This window comes from Anabas testudineus, chromosome 10 (assembly GCF_900324465.2).
Source record: "Anabas testudineus chromosome 10, fAnaTes1.2, whole genome shotgun sequence".
In the NCBI taxonomy this organism is placed as follows: domain Eukaryota; kingdom Metazoa; phylum Chordata; class Actinopteri; order Anabantiformes; family Anabantidae; genus Anabas; species Anabas testudineus.
In genome coordinates this window covers 18,848,514-18,867,342 of record NC_046619.1, presented here as the reverse complement: position 1 = coordinate 18,867,342, position 18,829 = coordinate 18,848,514, and the positions used below count along the sequence as shown (strand labels likewise).

Genomic DNA, 18,829 nt, shown 5'->3' with positions numbered 1-18,829 from the left:
TGTGAAGATGCTTTCAACTTTTGTATATTAGAAGGAGGGATTATCCCCAGATTTTTTAACATGTGACATTAGTAAGAATAATAAAATATTTTAAGCAGTGAATCTTTAGTACCTATGTGTTGTTAACCATTTCCAAAATGCAGCATTTGGAGTAAAACATTTATAATAAGATGGGGCTGTTTACTAAAAAACATGAACTACTGGCTTCTTTTTATGTATTTTTACTTTTCCAGGTGTTTCTAGTAGAAGCAATGACATGTCTATGTAGTTTAGAATGTCATATGTTTTGGTTAGTTATCAAATGCCTCTTCATTCTCAGTTTCATTAGATTCAGGCGTTTAAATTACAGGTGTTGTGAAACAACAAAGTTTGTATCAACATTCAGAAATCCATTATGTTTACCACATTTGTTTTATATCCTAAATAGTTTTCTATTCACTGCTAATGATAAAATTACACATTAACAATACAAACACACTGCAGTGTGCCAAACCATGGCCATATTTAACCAATTATATTAACTTCCACATCAATGTACTATTGACTTAATGTCAGACGTCTGAAATTGGTAAGAGTTTGGACTGTATTTATTTTTATACAAAGATCCAAGTTTATCATTGTTAGAGTTCTACTTAGATCTGTGTTTTTAGAAATAAGGAGGGTAAACTGAACTGGATTCCTGATGATCACTGATTAACTGAATTTATTTCAGAAAAGGGAAGGTATCATGCTATTGACTTCTATTTCATTTCTTTGACATATTAGTTTTTATATCTACTAAACAAGCAAAACACAGGTGATATTTGAGCACACAGGAGTTAACATTCTTACTCAAAGTACTGAACTTTGATTATGTATTATTTTCAACATTTAAGTACAATAACGTGAATTGTCTTGGAATATTACTTCCATCAATAAAACTATGTTTTAAAAATAATTCTGTTAATGAACAATATTTTCATCCTTTTCCTGAGTTTACGAGACACACTAAACGTTTGCCGTTTCTTTTTCTTGCAAAATACAATCTAATGTCATTATTTTCTTATTTAAAGATTATTTTGGCCACTCAAACTCCATCTCTGTCGTTTTACACTCCATCACACTCCTCCTTCAGAGCTCTTGCCTGTGCTCCACTGATGATGCTTTTCTACCCTCCACCAAATCTAACGCTCTAATGATGTTGGTACCAATGCTGCCACCGTCGACCACCGCTAGACCATCATTTCTATTTCTATCTCTGTCTCCAGCTCTGTCTCAAGGTTGACTGGGAATTGCTAATAGAAGGACCACCACCTCTTTGTTTCGAGGCGATGGCAGAAAGCAAAGCACTTTAAATCAAAAACCATCAGGGGCCACATCGATATTGATTTTCCTGGCAAGACACACTTATCTATATATTGGCCTCCATTAGGGCTAACAGATAGGTTAGGGCAACACTCTAAACAGTGGCAGATCAACCTTCAAGCAAAGATGAAATTGGGCCCAGAGTCAATTTATCTTGTATTACTCCTCAATTGGTGCAACAGGGGGCAATAGAGTCAATGACACTGTAAGTAACAGAGGCCTCCGGGGTCCTGAGTTTTTATTATTGTTGGGTATGGCATTATTTTACATGTAATTTTAAATGTGGATCCTGAAGTGTTGTATTGTTTTTATGTATTGAACATGAATGCTCCTGAATTACTATTGGATTTAGAAGTATTTGAACAGTGACATTTTTTTTGTTTGTTTTGCTTTTATACACCACCACAACAATAAAAAAAAACAATCAAGATGCAATTAAAGCTTATTTCAGCTTATTTATCAACTCCAGTATTCCTGATAGGCTCTTTCACTTGCATTGAGATCTCTCTTAAAGTAAAATTAAGAGTATTGGCCGCACCTGGTCAATTAAATCTATGTCTGTGAATTGTCCAAATACCTTTGAGCCCCTGAAAATGTTGGTATTTTGCATAAAATGGCCCTAATTCATCAACGGTAAATGCCATATTTTTGTTAAATGTGTTAATAATAAATATTAAATATATATAGAGAGATACACACACTTAATTTATGAAGCATTATGCAGCTTTACAAGCTGTTATTTTGATGCTAGTGAGGAAAAGAAATAAAACAATTTCTGTACTGTTAGCAACTGAACTAATCTGTAAGCTAAGTGAAAGCTAACATGAATATATTCTATGACTCAAACTAAGAAAATGAAGAAGAAAAAGAAACGATTAGCTCTCAACAAAAGTCAGCAGACATTTTACCCATTTCAATTCAGTCAAAAGAATTAAAACAGGTGAAAGCTAAAAAACAGGTCTCTCAATCCTTGAGAACCACATTCGTCCAACAGTATTCATACTGTTATTATTCAAAGCTGAATGCTTTGCAAGTCAGATGAAAGCAAGCAAGGTATGTGAGGTGTTGAATGTGTCTATCTGTTATCCAAAAGACAAAATAAGAACAGGAAATAAGCATGAATTGAAAGTAATTTTATAGATATGTGTAAATGTGCTAAAACATACACCGGACAAACATCCTTTTTTTTAATAGAAGAGTGAACTTACACAAGTAAGTACAACTAAAAGCAAAGTTACTATATTTTCAATCTTCTTCTATTAGCTTATTTTCTATTTTACTGGCAGATGGGGCTAGCTTTGCTTTATCACTCATGTCTCCATCCCAGCCCGGAGGACAGCTGATGAGGGCTAAAGAGGGAATTAGCTACCCACTCAAAGGCTTTGCTCTGATCCTTTGGGTCAGTATTTGGTCCCTACAGCTCTTGAGCTGGACAGAGTAACACTAGTTTGTGAGGATTTGGGCAGATTTAAAGTCAAAAGGGGAGGGGGTCTAATGCACGTGTTGAACATAGACACATGAGCCAGAATCTATGGGTGCACCACAAAAGAGGGCAAACCCCAAAACTGGATGTGCCCTTGCTCTTTTGCCTCCTTTGGGGAAGTGGGAGAAACATTTTGAATACGTTGATTTAAACCTTTTAACAAAGTTTTCTATGGTACAGCAGTACAGTATCCATCATGTGGAATAGTACATATGCAGCTGTGCATATGTACTATGTGCAACATAGTTGTCTGGGAATTACTTAGAGTTTGCCGACTGTTTTGAACCATTATTCATTATTATGTGCACTCTCCATTAATGTTTTTTTTTTTGTTTGATTGGTTTATTTTATACTGATTGATTAATCATTTTGTCAACAAAATGACAGCAAATTATGAAAAAATGCTTAAAACAATTCCCTCCCCTCCAAGGTGACATCTTGTTTTGTTTGGCTAGTAGTTCAAAATCCAAAGATATTGAATTTACTATCAATAACTGTTTAAAAAAAAATTTAAAAATCAGCACACAGTTCAGCACATCTTACTGTAAAAAAAAAACTAACAGAAAAGAAACAAACAAGAAAATCAGTTAATTAACTGCAGCTTAATTAATCAATTATGAGATGACAATTTATGTCAAATCTAACAAGTATTCACTATTTCTTCTATAATCTTATGAGGATGGAAACAGTCAAACATTTCCAAAACCCCAGCATTGCAAGACGAAGCAACAGATCCAATTAGCATCTATAAACCAATCTTAAAGTGTTGCTTCTCCTGTTTTATTGTCAACTCAAGAACATATTTGTAGACTTTGTCCTCATTTTACCGTCTAATATTTGACGCATTTATTCCAGCAGATGGCGATAGTGTATAAAGAAAACCTGTTTATACAAGGACGACCTTGAAAACTGTGGGTATTGAAAATAACACCAAATCTAAAATGGCTGTTTACATCGTGAGTAAAAATCCTAATTTGACAAATACTTAATGTTAAAACATATTTATGTAAAAGACAGGTGCCTGGCCTTGCTGTGACTTTATAAATGCTCTGTTCAATTTAGCTGGCTGAAAAGGGGAATGCACAGTAAAGTCATGCACCTCTGCAAATGTATGTCAGCACAAACTGGACTACAGCTGTCTATACTGAAGGGAATTACCTCAGCTTTATCTGTTGTGGGGGAGATCAGATCTTCTTATGTCTGTCTACAAAAGACAAATTAAATTATTCTTATTCATCTTATTTGTATTAATATATTTACATATAATAATAATAATAATAATAATAATAATAATAATAATAATAATAATAATAATATCTTTCATTGCTATATCTCAAACAATAACCTTAATTTCTCAAAGTCAAATGTACACTGAAGGGTTTAAGGGAAACCTGTTTCAATTGTGTTGTTTTAGTGTTTTATCATCTGGAAGATGTGATCAAAGTAAACTTTAGTAAACTAAATTTCTTAAAACAAACAACAAGTAGTAAATGGTAGTTGGTTTGTAAGATGTAATCTTCCAAGTTATAGATGGTTCACATGCTGATTGTTGTATATGCATGTTTTCTGTGTTTTGTCGTTTACATTTCAGTGTAAAAATCCAATCTGATGTCTTCGTGTTTCCAAACCTTTCTTTTGCCATTAATCCACATTAGTTCTATGTGTCCATGTGAAAACAATTATCTTTAGCATCTATAGAAAATAACAACAGCAGCGTGTAGGACAATAAAATGTGACTACTAACTACATAACTGAGGTCTGTTTACTAATTAAATTAAATTATCAACATGTTCAGACGGGAACCAAACAGATAAGATTGTTTCTTCTGCAAACCAATAACAATAAATCAATGTTTTTTAGCCTCAGCTAATGCTGGATATAAATCAAACCAAAACCAAAAAATATAATCACAAGCAGTGATAAGATTGCCTTTAAAACTGGGCACTAGTATCAATGGAGAACTATACTATGGTTGTTTATTCAGGTATTTCTTTAACTACAATTCACATTGATTAGTATAATTATAAGTTCTGTTGAATGTTCCAGTCTTAGCTAACTATGTTTCAACTGTTGTACTTAGGCAGGCTGTTAAATTAGCCAATTACTTAGCATGCTAACATTAGCATAAACTTATGTCAAGTTCAACACAAAGTTTGAAACACGGTTCAGCTCCTCTCTTGAGGGAACTGGTATTAGTTCTGATTATTTTCTATACATTTAAATTTTCCTGACAGCCTTATGGTAACGTTACATTGGTGCCACACCACCAGGGTCAGCTAACTATGAGCTAGCTAACTAGCTAGTTAGCTAAGCATAGCTATTATCTGTCACTTCCGCACCACACACACACACAATTACTTTTTCCAAACACGTTTTTGTTTTGCTTTTGGGCATTTTTACTACAGTTAGAATAATCTTACAATGTATGTTGATGTTATAACTTGAGTGTGTGACTAACAATTCCTAGCCAAGCCAAAACAATTCAAGTTCAAAACAATGTGAACCTTGTAAAACCTGTTGATGAGACACTTACCACAGTTTGAAGGCCTTGTCAGATATTCCAGACATCTTCACATGCCGATAAAAAATACGATGTCTTCTGTGCAGTGAAGAATTTGAACTTAAGTGATGACTCTGAACCAAACATACCTGCTGGAGGTGACTTATTTTGGAAGTGTCTAACAGGAGAAGGTGACTTCCGGTCGTCATGTGTTCTCTTTTTATTTTGTTATATTATTAATATTATTAATATTAGAGAAGAGAATACTTAACTCGCTCAAAGTATGACTTCTTCTAAAGGTATTTTGTTATAGTACAAGTGAGCACTGGGGGCCACTTTTTCTATTGTCATTAAACAGGACGCTGTTTTCTTTTTAGGCCATTTTCTGGGAATAATTCTGCAACATTAGTTAATTCACAGTAGTTTAATTTAAGTGACATGATGTTGAACTTGGTTCTAAAAGGATTGATTTGATCTTAGTTTAAAAGCTCACTCATATGTTCAATAATAATAAAAAGAATAAATTACAATTCTTTAGGTAGAAGGATCTGCACCTCAATTTATTTTTTTTGTTTCTTAAACATTAAACTTGATTGTACAATTTAACCCCATGGGGAAGGTCAGTCAGTAGTTTTGGGAAGGTTTACTAGTTAAGCTTGTTGGCTTAATTACTTTGGTTATGTATGCTGTTTACAAGTGTTAATAGCCAGTCTTATCCTGCAATGACTTTGGTGATTAAGGTAATACCAGAAAGTGAAATACCACCTAATACCAAGTACACATCTGATGATACATCTTGAGGTGACAATCATATTCTGACCTTTCCAAGCATATATGCTTATAAATCTGTCAACTCACCGATACCAAGATGTCACAGGTGAGACCAAAAAAACACACAAAAAAAAAAAACACCCACCACAGACACTTCACATTTTTGCACTATTTGTTCATATGGTTTAAGTACATTGTTTTTGAGCAACAATTGTTTTTGACATTGATACAGTGCAAATGAACAATAGCACAACAGACACCATTAAGAATACATACTATTTTAAAGTCAATACAGTAGATTTTGACAATTTGTATGTTTTGATTAAATTGTTTTCTTTTGCTAAACATAAATATGTCTGTCCTTCACTTAAGCTTTTCAGTATCCAAGAGCCTTTTTCATCTTCACTGGTGGAGAAGTGTTGGTTCAATGGCAAGTCTTGTCCCAAGCAACATATGCAAGTTCATGACAAGTGGTGAAGCGGGGCACTGTCAACATCTGTTTCCCATTTAGGCCTAAGAGCCGTGTGATCATCTGAGTCAGTCAGTCCAATCAGTTTTACTCATTCTTTTTTCATGTGGCCACACTCGATGGAATTCAGCCATACTGTAAACCAATGCCGATGTTAAACATGACTACTTTGTTGTGATATGCATAATATATTAAGAAAGACAAAACCTAAAACCTGAGAAAATATCACATTTTGCAATGTAAGACACAGAAGATACAGTGCCGTTCACTCCATCAGCTCACATCAACCACCAAAGCTCAGCTCCACGCACACTCAGCAGTGTTTCAAGCTTTGTCTTTGACATGTTGAAACAAACACTATGAGACAGACAAAAATATACTCAGATGGCTCAATTTAACACTGACTCCATCCATCTTCATATGTACCAATTAATGTCTTTTTGTTTTTTCAATATCAAGGAAACACATGTTCATGGCAGATTACACTTTTTTTAAATCTAGAGATTTTTTTGTCTTTTTTTAGGTTTTAGGTTTAAAGAACTATTTGTGGTGAATTCAAAACGGGACTTTTTAAACTTCAGGTGGAAAACTCGTGATGACTTCTGATCATGGCGGTGCTGCTCCCTGCATCCCTCAGTGGAGACATCACCTCCAATGAGGCTTGTTTTAGATCTGCACATTAGTAGTAATGCTCAAGCACAAACACCAGCCATCTTGTTGACCCTTAACCCCCACCCACCCCACCCAACTTCTCTGGCCTCTATGACACTTCTCTCTAACAGCCAAACCCATTACCCCTCCCATCCCCAACTAACTCTTGCTCTCTCTAGTCACTGGTCCCTGCACTCCATTTCCAACTCCCTTTTTCTTCCCTTACTTATGGCATTTTGTTTTTTATTCGCTCTTCTTGGTGGCAGCCATAGCTGATGACCTGGTCTTGCCAATGTAGGCCTCGAAGAAGAACTGGACAAAGAGCACAAAGTAGCTGAGGTACATGAGGGAGGACCACACAATGTTCTGCATGTGAGATGGACACTCCTGGCCCTGCTGCATCCATGAGTACACCAGGTAGTTGACTACACATCCCATCAACATCTGGGTGATCTGGGTCAGCGTGATGAACATGGCGAAATTGCGTGATAGCTTGAAGCCGGCTGCCCGCAAGGCGTAGTAAGAGTACATGACAGCGTGGACCAAGTAGTTCATGGTCATGAACCATCCCCCACCAGCCACCATGTCTTTGTAGGAATACCAGGAGTAAAGGAGCACGGTGATGTGATGGTACCAGTGGAGGAAGATCAGCTTCTGTTTTCTCAGGACAATGAAGAGAGTGTCACCTATAAATATGATAACACAGATTTGGAAGGAAAGAATATGGAAGACATTTAGAGAGACCACAGGTGGGAGGGAAATGTAGGAAAGGAGGGATGAATAGGAAAGGGACGGGAACAGGAAGACAAAGAATACTATTACCATGGTCCCATTCAAAATGGCTGGATGTGATTCATGGTGCTCTCAAATTTGCAGAAAATATTGACTTTTTAAACTATGTAAAACTGCAAAGCTAAGAGAACATAGAGAACATTCTTACACTGATTAGTTTTCAATAAAATACTGTACGGGAAAAAATGTTTTTGCCCAACATGCAAAATTAATTATCCCGGTTTAAAATGTTTTGTATTACATTTAGGAAATAACATTTCTTATCAAGCAACAAAACAGCTAAATAATCTATTTCAGTATTTTCTACTTTATGTCCTTTTATTAAATGTACAGCAGTAAATGTTCACTTGTTTTAAATACTGAAAGAGACAGTTTGTTGCATTCTTAAATGCAATAAATGGACCTCTGTACAACAGTTAGCCTGAGCTTAGTGCAATAAATGTTTAATGTGTATATGTTTAGATTAAAATGCCTGAAAGTTTGTGATTTTTAAACCTGGTAGGTACCAAATCTGTCCATTCTCTGTTTTCCAAATTTTTCAATTATCCTCAATTATGGGCAGCAACCAAATACAACAGTCTTCGATCTTTCATTCGCACTGAGAGGAGCAACAGCTAATGTTTAAGCCTGGTGTTTAAGGCAGACAGGTAGTGGTTATTGATAACTCACTTCAAGCACAACATAGCAAAATAAATGCAGGATGCAACAAAATACAGTCTTGACTTACCAAGTTCCGGTGCTTTGCTAAGTACAAAAGCATATGCCCAGAACTTGCTGACAGGCCCATTGTAGAAGCTTTGATCACAGACCGACTGTTTAAGACCTTTCGTCATCAGGATGTACATCATGTAGCTCCCAGTACGGATGGCACCAAATATACTAGAAGAACAGAGAGACAGTACTGACATAGTAAAATAGTTTCATGGGAAGAAGTGAGGTACATTTCTTCAAAAATCATGGTAAACTTTCTCTCTTTAGTGGCAGTGTTGTCTCACCTGAATACAGCAAGCGTGAGCGACCATAGCACCAGAGGTTTCCTCAGCTCAAACTTCTCCCTCTGTTTCATGACATGACGACCACCGAGGATACAGGCAGCATAGAGTGCAGAGAAGAGAAAGGACTTCTTCCTGTAAACACACAAAAAAATTAATTAGCGCCATTTTTTAAAATTGCCTGCATCTACCCAGGTTAATATGATAATCATGTTGGGTTTTCTTCAGCAATAACCTGCTTAATATTTATACAATCACATATGGAAAACACAGGGCAAACCAACATTACCTGTAAGCAATAAACACCAATTTGTCACAATGAAAAAGAACCTAAACGATAAAGTTATAATTGAACGTGCACAGTAGCTCAACTAATTTTAAAGATACGTTCTAAAACAAGCAGCTCGCATTTCTAACTGCTCCTCTTCTAGCACTCTAATAATTACAACATGCTGTTTAAAAAACTCAAAGAACAGTCCTTCTGACTTCACAAGCAATGCCTGAAGTAATGATTTAATGATCAGAGTCCAGCTCCCACAGCTGCTACATGCTTAGCTTTCAGTTTACAGTCATTGCTTCTGTTCAGTTCTGACTCCCACTATCCTCTAATGCCCATTTGCTATAATTGATTTGTCAGAGATCATTGCTGTGCCTCATGAAGGGGAGGCTTTGAAGCACCACCTGGTAAACGTAAAGAAAACCATTTCTCAGCACAATTACAAAGCACAGGTGGTCTGACTTGACAGACTGGATGCTGACTAGGACCAAAAGAAGATTGGGCCCCTGCTGCCTAGAAGTGGAGCAGCTCTGTCCAAAACACAGTTTGGTCCATTGAGAGAGCAGAGCAATTGTTTTGAGCAGTATTAGCCAGAAAACGAAATAATGAATAAGGCAATAGATCAGTGGAAGGGGATTTAGATCTGTAGAGGTACAGACATATGGAGATGCTGGGGGGAAAAAAACGTGCACAGTGCATATCGGACGAGCAGTGGCGGGGATAAGGATTTGCATAAAACTAGCTATAGGGAAGTTTCAATTAAGTGATGTTATTTTGTGCTGTACAGAGGTTATACAAGGGGAAGGTAATGAAATGAATCACTATATGAAAGAAGTGTATTACTCACACTCGATGTTATACTTGTAAATCGTCCGATATAGTCAAGGTCGCATACTGGTACAAACTGGCACATAATACTACAAATGCAAACATTTCTCACAGAACTAGAACATGTGTAGCATATAAACGAGAATCCATCCTGTTCTGTTTTACTGCCTCTTGCAGCACGTGGTTTTGCCACCATCATAAAGAGTGTGGTTTCCTCATTAAAAAGAAAAATATGCTAATAAAGTCAAGCTTAAGCTATTGTTGTCATAACAGTATCAAAGCAGGCAAATCAACATAAGAAAAGAACAAAAGTGCAAAACAGTGTCAGTTTTCTTTAACTACAAACTTGATTGTGCAATACACAATGTACAGTGGCCATTTTGTAGTGATGCTGGGAGGACTGAGGAGTGTTCCCCTTCAGTGTGCTGCTGTCCAAGCCCAAAGTTTAAAGTTCAAAGTAAAGGTTAAAATGATGTATAACCTAAGCTGTGATTCTGCAGGGTGCAGTATACTTTTTATATCTCAGGATATGCTGCAAAGACATGTGCGTAAAATATGGATCACACTGATGTCAGAAAATAATAAAGGACAAAAAACCAAGGGCATGGTCAAAGCTCACCAGTTAGTGGAGATTGTGGGGGAGGGGGCAAGCTGCTGTTATCTTTTCTCTGAAGTACCATCTGCAGCCAAGCTACAGTATGTCTGCAGTCAAAGGAATCTACAGTATTTGAGTCATCAGTGTGAATTCACATCATCCCTTCATGTTCTCCTGTGTCTCTACCGCTTCACCCCCGATCTTTAACATTCAAATTCAAACAAGTATTTTTTTCCCTCACAGCTGGAACTAGTTTTATTTGGAGGCATTAAATACCAGGCAGCATACAAGTAGTATTTATTTAGACATCCAAGGAAAATATTGTTTTATATAACAATATTGTCATATATTGATATTTCTAATAGATGACAAATAATAAATCCCTATTGTGGCGGCAATCTCTTTATTGTTCTCTAGTGAAATGAGAGACTACACCTACTTAAAGATACGTACTTGAGACACTTTGGCATTGAAGTTTCATTCTTTACTGGTGCAGAAATTAAGAAAATCAGAGATTCAAAACTACAAGCACTGACACTAGACCTTCTGAGCCTGGCCTATGGTTCTACACAGGACAATATATTAGATGGGTGTGGCAAGAAGCTTGACTCTGCTGTTTGTTAAAGTAGGCAGAGGCAGCACAAATGAAAAACAACAACGTCAGAGCTCTTTTGGGGAGGATCAGCATGGAGTTGTAACAGACTCAGCAGTGATTTCCGACTTGCTGCAAGGCTAGAAAGCAGCGGCTTTCATCCTGCTGAGATTACCTCCAAACAACAGGAAGGTGCAGCAACTTCATAAAAAAACAGCAGTTTAGGAGATTGTGATCAATGTGTACAACCAGAACAATATGTTAGACCTCCTCAGTCACATAGATAAGTCACGTCTGGAATCTCTTTCCTTCTTGTGACTGTTATCACACAGTTAGGCCCTGGGTGAGGCACTGGGTGTTGTCCAGTTTGCACTGCTGTCAAATAATGATGAATACCATAGATATGTAAAACATAAAACAATAAAGCCATCATACCCAAACTCTAGAGTCGCCCTGTGCCACCAGACACCCAACAAAACTGTCTATAAGTTAAAATCAGGCTGTAATTAATGGCTCATCCTAACTTCAAGTCAAGTCTGACACACATCCAAGAAGCAGCAAACTGCACCCATGATTGATAGTAGGCAATCACGTCTAGACATCTGTCTGAGAGTCATTCACAAGTGTGCATGTTGGTGATTTTTGGGGGTTGCTGTACTTGCCTGTAGCCTCTTCAATACACTACACAATATAATAAGAATGCTGATCCAATAGACCAACCCCTCCCCCACTGACAGTGTTGTATAAAGCTGCTGGATAACCTGCTGTGGAACTTGGATCTGTATTAGCTAGTCCAGGAGATTTCAACCGTTACGTAATCCTGAGTGTGCAGTCTGAGGATGAGTCTGCATGCCTATGCCAGTAGGCTGGTGTCTGTCTAACCAAAGTGTGTGTCTAGAGTGTCACATATGCAAGCAACTCCATTCACAATAAATGTGCACATACAGTATACAAAGTCACTTCAGGATCGGGGGGGTGGGTTAAATCTACCCTATGGCATCGTTGTCTGTATCTAAAACTGTGGAAAGGCAGTAAGAGTTGCTGTGCCAAAGCATGAGATGAGCAGAAAACCACACAACAAGACCAAGAGAGGCTGTAAAGACAACTGTAGGACCAAGCTATTACTGAATTATTTTTGTCATCTGGGAAACACTCCAAATATAAACCAGATGCTCACACACCTACTAGTTCTAGTTAATACATACACTTTCTAATGGGACTTACCAATTACCATGTTTGATCACTTATAAATTAAATAATAATAAATAATAATAATAATAATAAGAAGAATAAATGACATTTTGATCAAAATATTTATGCTCGACTACCTCAGACTATTCAGTAGCTGACGTTCACAAGCATGGCGCTGACATGATACATATTCCTCAAGCTACAGTGGGCAATGATGTCCTGAATGCAAGCCACACTATTCCACTAATTGAAAGTTGACTCTAGCCCAGAGATAATTCAGCTCCTTAAAATGCCTAAAAGTAAAGCAGGTAATTGTTTCTACATTTTACATTTACATTACACTAGTGCTTCTCCTACTGACACGTTATAATGTTTTCCATTAAAATTACCTATATACATGCCAAAACCTTAATGCAAACACAGGACAATAAGTATTTAAGCATTATATTTAAGAAGCAACATACTTATTTATTACTGTCTGACTGACTGTGTTTTTCTTTGTGCTAGGAAGATTTTCCTTGACAGCCTGATGTATTGTGGAAGTGAAACCAGAGCACAACGACACTCCAGGCAGACTTTGTTTCCCGAGAAGCCAGCCCACATCTTCATCTCTGACCTCACCCATTGTGAGAAGGAGAGCAGCCTAGCAAACATCAAGCTAGGGGTGGTTTCTAGGTTAACGTGGTCAGGACTAATCAGCATCACCACGAGCTGCTCCTGTTGAAAGAGCAGCAGCATGCAGAACCACGACTAAGATTCAACTGCATGACCATCAATAGAATTTTCTACAATGACAATAAGAACACGTTTTTTTTCCTCCTTTAAATTGAAAAATGAAAAATGGATTAAAGTCATGGCCCCAAAAAATCCCAAACGCAGCACACTGTGGTTGAAAATTAACTATAACTACCTCTCCTATTCCAATTCCTGCACTGTGGCTTTGAATTATGCATACTGCGTTTGTTGCCAGCCTGCACCTCTGGCAGGTAGAGAGGTCCCATTGCTTCTGTTCAACTACAAAAACCAAAACCGAAGTATTATTGTATAAAATGTATTACAAGAGAAAAAAGAAACAAGCTATGCAGTGGCCAGTGATATGATACGCTAATGCCAAATTTAATATGTCTATCTAATGGTCTCATCCATCTAAGAGCTCTGAAACAATGGGCTGGACTGCTTTTGGGCTGTAAAAGTAACATGAGACTTCGAAGGTAGAGACTTATCTATCCAACTCATCAAGACCCAGCAACCTGATCTTAAAGACTAATGAATGAGATATGACGCTATGACGCTTCCGAATCAGAAAGCAAACGTTTTAGATGTGTTGAACTAAATAAAACACAATTACAACAAAGCAGCATTCATAAATCTCATAAGATCTGCAAACATGATTGTTATTTTATACTAAAATCTACTTCAATGCAATGACAAAAAAGAGCAGAGCAGCAGAATCATATGAAATTGTGATAATAAGCAGTAACAGTGAGATTTAAAGAAACCACAACAGAGATCTCATTGTTCATGCTCACTGCACTATTCTCAGCTCTGAGATGTCTTATCACTGTTCTGCACTTCTGCTGAAGACCCATGAGGATGCTATCTACCCAAAAGGCTTTTCAAAAACATGGAACAGAGATTCACAGCAACCTGCATGCTAATGAGGTTTAAAGATGTTGGTGGGAGTACAGGGTGAATCAGCAAGTTAAAGATGTGTGTTTAACAGTGCAGCTCTCTTTTGGAGGCATGGGAATTAAAACATAACTGACTATTTCAGCTGAAGATTTTACCTATCACACATAATCACATACAGTGAAAAATCCAGTTAAAATATTAAAAAAGAATAAAGCTGATAGAACCATATACGAGTACACTAGTATACTTCAGAATGAAAGACATATGCATCATGTTATTTAACATCCTTTATTTAATTTTTTACTATTTGCAAGTGTATGAAATTCAGCAGAGTGACTCAAGTTCCCATCATATGTCAAACTAATATTTTCAATGTTATGGTAAAATTGTAATATGGAGTAGTTACAGCATGTAAGTATGTGAAAGTCACTGATGTTGGTAACGTAGAGCTGCCATACCGGTTTCTTTATCTGCAATCTTCACAACTTCAGGTATCAGGTGTTAAGTGCTTAGTTACTAACATTCCTGACATAACAGAAAAACACTGACAACTGCAATACCTGACGTAAAGGAACGAATCTTTGCAACTACAACTGCAACTGTGTACACAGAAACTTCAATACAGCATTGAACCAGGTCTAAAAAGCTCTGATGACTTTGAGATCATAGTACACTATTTCATGAACACTGTCAAATCAGACAAACCGTGTCACCTCTACCAGGCTGTGTATCAAAGAATGTAATATATTGTAATGCAATCATGGTTATATTTAAACTGCTCTTTGCAGCACCGTGGTCCATTGTCCACCCTTCCCACTTTTCTGACAATCAGTGTAATTGTCCTTGCTTCACAATGTTGAGCTGTCTGGCGACAATCTGCAGGGAACAGATCAGATCAGTGTACGAGTTGTCATCCAACGCTGCCAAACAATGATGTGTATACACAGTATATCAACAGCGCCTATTGATGTGTCACAGTATCTGTTTTGAACAATATTTATTACTTTAGCTCTAGAAGCAAAACATGCATAAACATAAAGTGAAGATGAATTAGGCTGCGCCAAGAATAGTAAAAGAACTGAATTCATCAACATAATAATATAAGGTATAATAATAAGATGGACCGAGAGCAAACACTAAATTCTGACTCCTTTACCAGCTCAAATTACTTTTGAAATACTAAGCATTGAAGCTTTTGTTCAAGAATACATTGTCATGTATTTGTCTATGGCAGCCTAAATAATATAGGCAGGTGTGTTTTAAGTTTTTGTTCCTTTGACAATTATAATATAAAATAAAGAAATACAACATTGTCTGTCCCTTGCTAAAAGTAGAAGTTGTCTACAGCTTTTTTAACCAGCCATGAAGCTGGCGGTTTGTGATGCCTATGGCGAAACTGGTGGAACAACACAAATCAGCCATTTGTTGGTTTATATTCTTACCAAGGCTGAACAATGTACTACTCCAACACAACCCTGTGATGCAAGCCTGTGCAACAGGCACACAGAAAAATTTAGTAGCAACTCATGGACCAAGACTGGTGGCATAAAAAGCAGTAAAGCTTAACTTTTTACCACTCTCTGAGATTCTAGTTGTCCATATATACAATAACTCAACAACTATCATGAATACAAGTACAAAAGTAATGTATGTACCACTTTTAAAAACTGTCATGACAAAAATTAAAGGTACTGCAGAAATACAATTCAAGTGATATCCAAAATATTATAAATCGATCTTACCATTGACGTAAGATGGTGTGATAGTGTTCTTGATAGGCAGTCAGAGATCCTCAATCTCCAGTCATCATATTTGTCTCTGCAGCAACTCGTTATTAACTGTAATTTGTTTTTAATATAATTGATTTGATTTCTTATAATACAACAGAAAAGGAGCCAGAATTCAAATTCTGACAAACAGAATCAATCCACAACAACTAAGCTGCTAAGTGGCTCTTTGTATGCATAAAAAAATGAACTAATTTAATGAGCATTTGGAATTTGCTTAGTGGGTTTTAAGGTCTAACAGAGGATTAATGGAGGTAAGGCCTTATGCCAGCCTAAATAAATAAAACTGTGTCATTAAAACCACAAAATGACTAAACTCGTTCCAGTGGTGCATTTGGTTTTTAAGCATGTTAATGAATGAATAATACATTAAAAGATTTATTTGTTTCTATTTTGCATGATAGGTGCTATATGCTTTTTTTCCTGTACTGGTCTCTGTATATTATAGAAACATTTCAAACCCTATTTCAGCGATTGTTGGATCAACCATGTGCACACTGTCCTAGCAGGAAGAAGTGAGCACAGACTAGCTGCAACGTGATTGGCCGATGTTGTGTCAGCAGACATCAGAAGATGAACGTTATTGGCTGGATGTCAGTACCAGGGTATGGACAGCTCCTACTCACTGGTACCATGCGTGCTCTCTCGCACACACACACACACACACAACGATGTTACTCCAATAAATAAGAAGGAAACTGTTCTAAAACTGTCTCAAAGAGCTCCACTCAATCCAAATGTTTTCAGAGTAATATGTATAATCTGACTATTTTCCACTGTTGGATCTCACACATGACAGAAGAAGCCAGATGAATGGGCCCTGCTCACCAAGTGCTGCTTTTATGCAAACCTAGTGGCACCGAATGCTTAATCAAGCCTACGGTAACGTTACGCATGACACAGTTTGTTTTGCTTGGGACCATTTCCTGCTCAGCACTCTTGCCCATGGATCTGGACTATAATAACCCTTCAGAGAGCTCATGCAAAGGATGTTTGGGTGACATGACCTACATTTGAAAAGCATCAATACAAGAGCAATATTTACTCAGTGAAATATTAGTCTAGGGTCAGTTGGCAGTTTGTGCAAACCTGGCAGACGTTGCCCTGGGTAAACAATAATGGATCTTAAATTAGATTTATTTCTTATGTCACCATTTTCAGTCGTTATAAGAATGTTTCATAAAATAAACTATGAGTTACAGTGTTTGAACTTGTTTATTATGTGATTAGTTGTATTTGCTCCGTCTTATGCTTCATATAATTGTGAATAAACCTCTTTTGGGCTGTTGGTTGGACAATATCAGCTGCTTATAGCTGGCACCTTTACCTCTAGGAGCTGGTGATGGCCACGTCTCTCTGTTTTCTGATATTTGAAACTGTAAACAAATTGATTATGTGAGAAAACAGATCTCATACTGAGCATCACACACATGAAATATGAACAGACCTTAGAGAATAATGCCTTTTTATTCCCTTATACAACAGTAGTAGGATTTAATCTGGACATCTGTGCAGCTGTCTTTTAAAATCCCCGCACAGTAACCTACTGAAATGAAAGTAAGAGCTGCCTCTGCTGAAAGACAAACACAGGATGACTAATGGGGATGGAGTTTACCAGTCTATGGCAGGGCTTGGTGAATGGATGAGGCAGCTGGAGCCATGCATGACCTCTACAGTACCATCAACAACAAATCAGAGGAAATCTAGGACAAACGCTTCCCGTGGAAAAACAAATAGACGCATAATGCATCAGCCGACTGTGCTGTAGCCTCCACGGGGCTCGGACAGGCTCCGGTGCGGCTCAGCATCGCGGCGCTGGGCCCGCGTCAGGCACCGAGCAGCACCGTGCGGATGATGCCAGAGAGGCTGATTTAAGGAGGACGAGGCCACGTTAATCCGCTCCGTCGAAGCCTCCAGCTCCAGCAAACACACACACACACACACAGGTCGGTGAATTAAACCGTAGGTGATGTGGGGCTTAAAATACAACGACGTGCTACCGACACCCTGCAGCCTTACCAGTTCTCCTGCATCCATCGGATGGCCTCCTCCTCGTTGAACTGCCTCTCGAACTCGTACTCTTGCAGCGCCAGCACCGACATGCTCACTGCGCTGAGGGTCTGCTCACACAACAGGCGGAAACAAGGCGATACCCGGCCGAGCTGCTGGTCTTCAGTCGGTGTCCTCGCAGCCCTTGACTCGCATCGCTCGTCCTGCCGCCGAGACCTCCCGGTTGTGCGCGCACGGTTCGCCTGTAGCCGCACCGGCCCCCGAGCCTACGCCCTCTTCCTCATCCGACTGCACCCCGGGTCCTAGCGCCGCCGGTTTAGTTGAGCCCTCTGCCACTTAAAGGGCAACTCGGTTCAGATGACTTCATCATGTTCACTTCATCCAGCACTAATACCACACTGTAGAAATACTCTGCGAGTAAAAGTCCTACATTCAAATGTTACTCGAGTACAATTACAGAAACATCAGCTGAAAACTAAAAAACTAAACTCTTTATTACTCTATTTCATTGACCTTATGTGATGTTTTTGTGATCATTTGTTTTGAAATAAATAATACAGGATTAATTTGAATTTATAACTTCACATGCTGCTAAAAGGTTTGTGAATTTCATACTTGGACTCAAGTCTTGTGTCTGCATGTTTTGTTTTATTAATACTTAGATGCTAGTACTAAGAAACTACAGTAGGCCTGGAATATTGTATGATGTCAATTTATTGAGAATTTAAATATCGAAGCAATGTATAAATGCTTCAAAAATGTACTTAAGTACAATAAAAAGGTGGATGTATGTAGTTACCTTCCACCACTGGACAAATCACATATATCTCAGCGGCTCAGCTCAGTACTGTGCAAAAATTGTGAGTATTTCAGGTATTTAGATGGATAGATTGGATAGATTGTTATCCATCACAC

At 37.7% G+C, this 18,829-nt stretch overlaps 1 protein-coding gene across 1 annotated transcript; it reads right to left on the bottom strand.

Moving 5' to 3' along the window:
- Positions 1-7,461: 7,461 nt before the first annotated feature.
- elovl6 (ELOVL fatty acid elongase 6) lies at positions 7,462-18,165 on the bottom strand. Its single transcript, XM_026358209.1, has 4 exons — positions 17,924-18,165; positions 9,006-9,137; positions 8,738-8,889; positions 7,462-7,904 (listed from the first exon to the last, which is right to left on the bottom strand). The coding sequence occupies exons 1-4, from the start codon at positions 18,004-18,006 to the stop codon at positions 7,462-7,464; spliced, it is 810 nt and encodes a 269-aa protein (XP_026213994.1). The 5' UTR covers positions 18,007-18,165.
- Between the last annotated feature and the right edge of the window lie 664 nt (positions 18,166-18,829).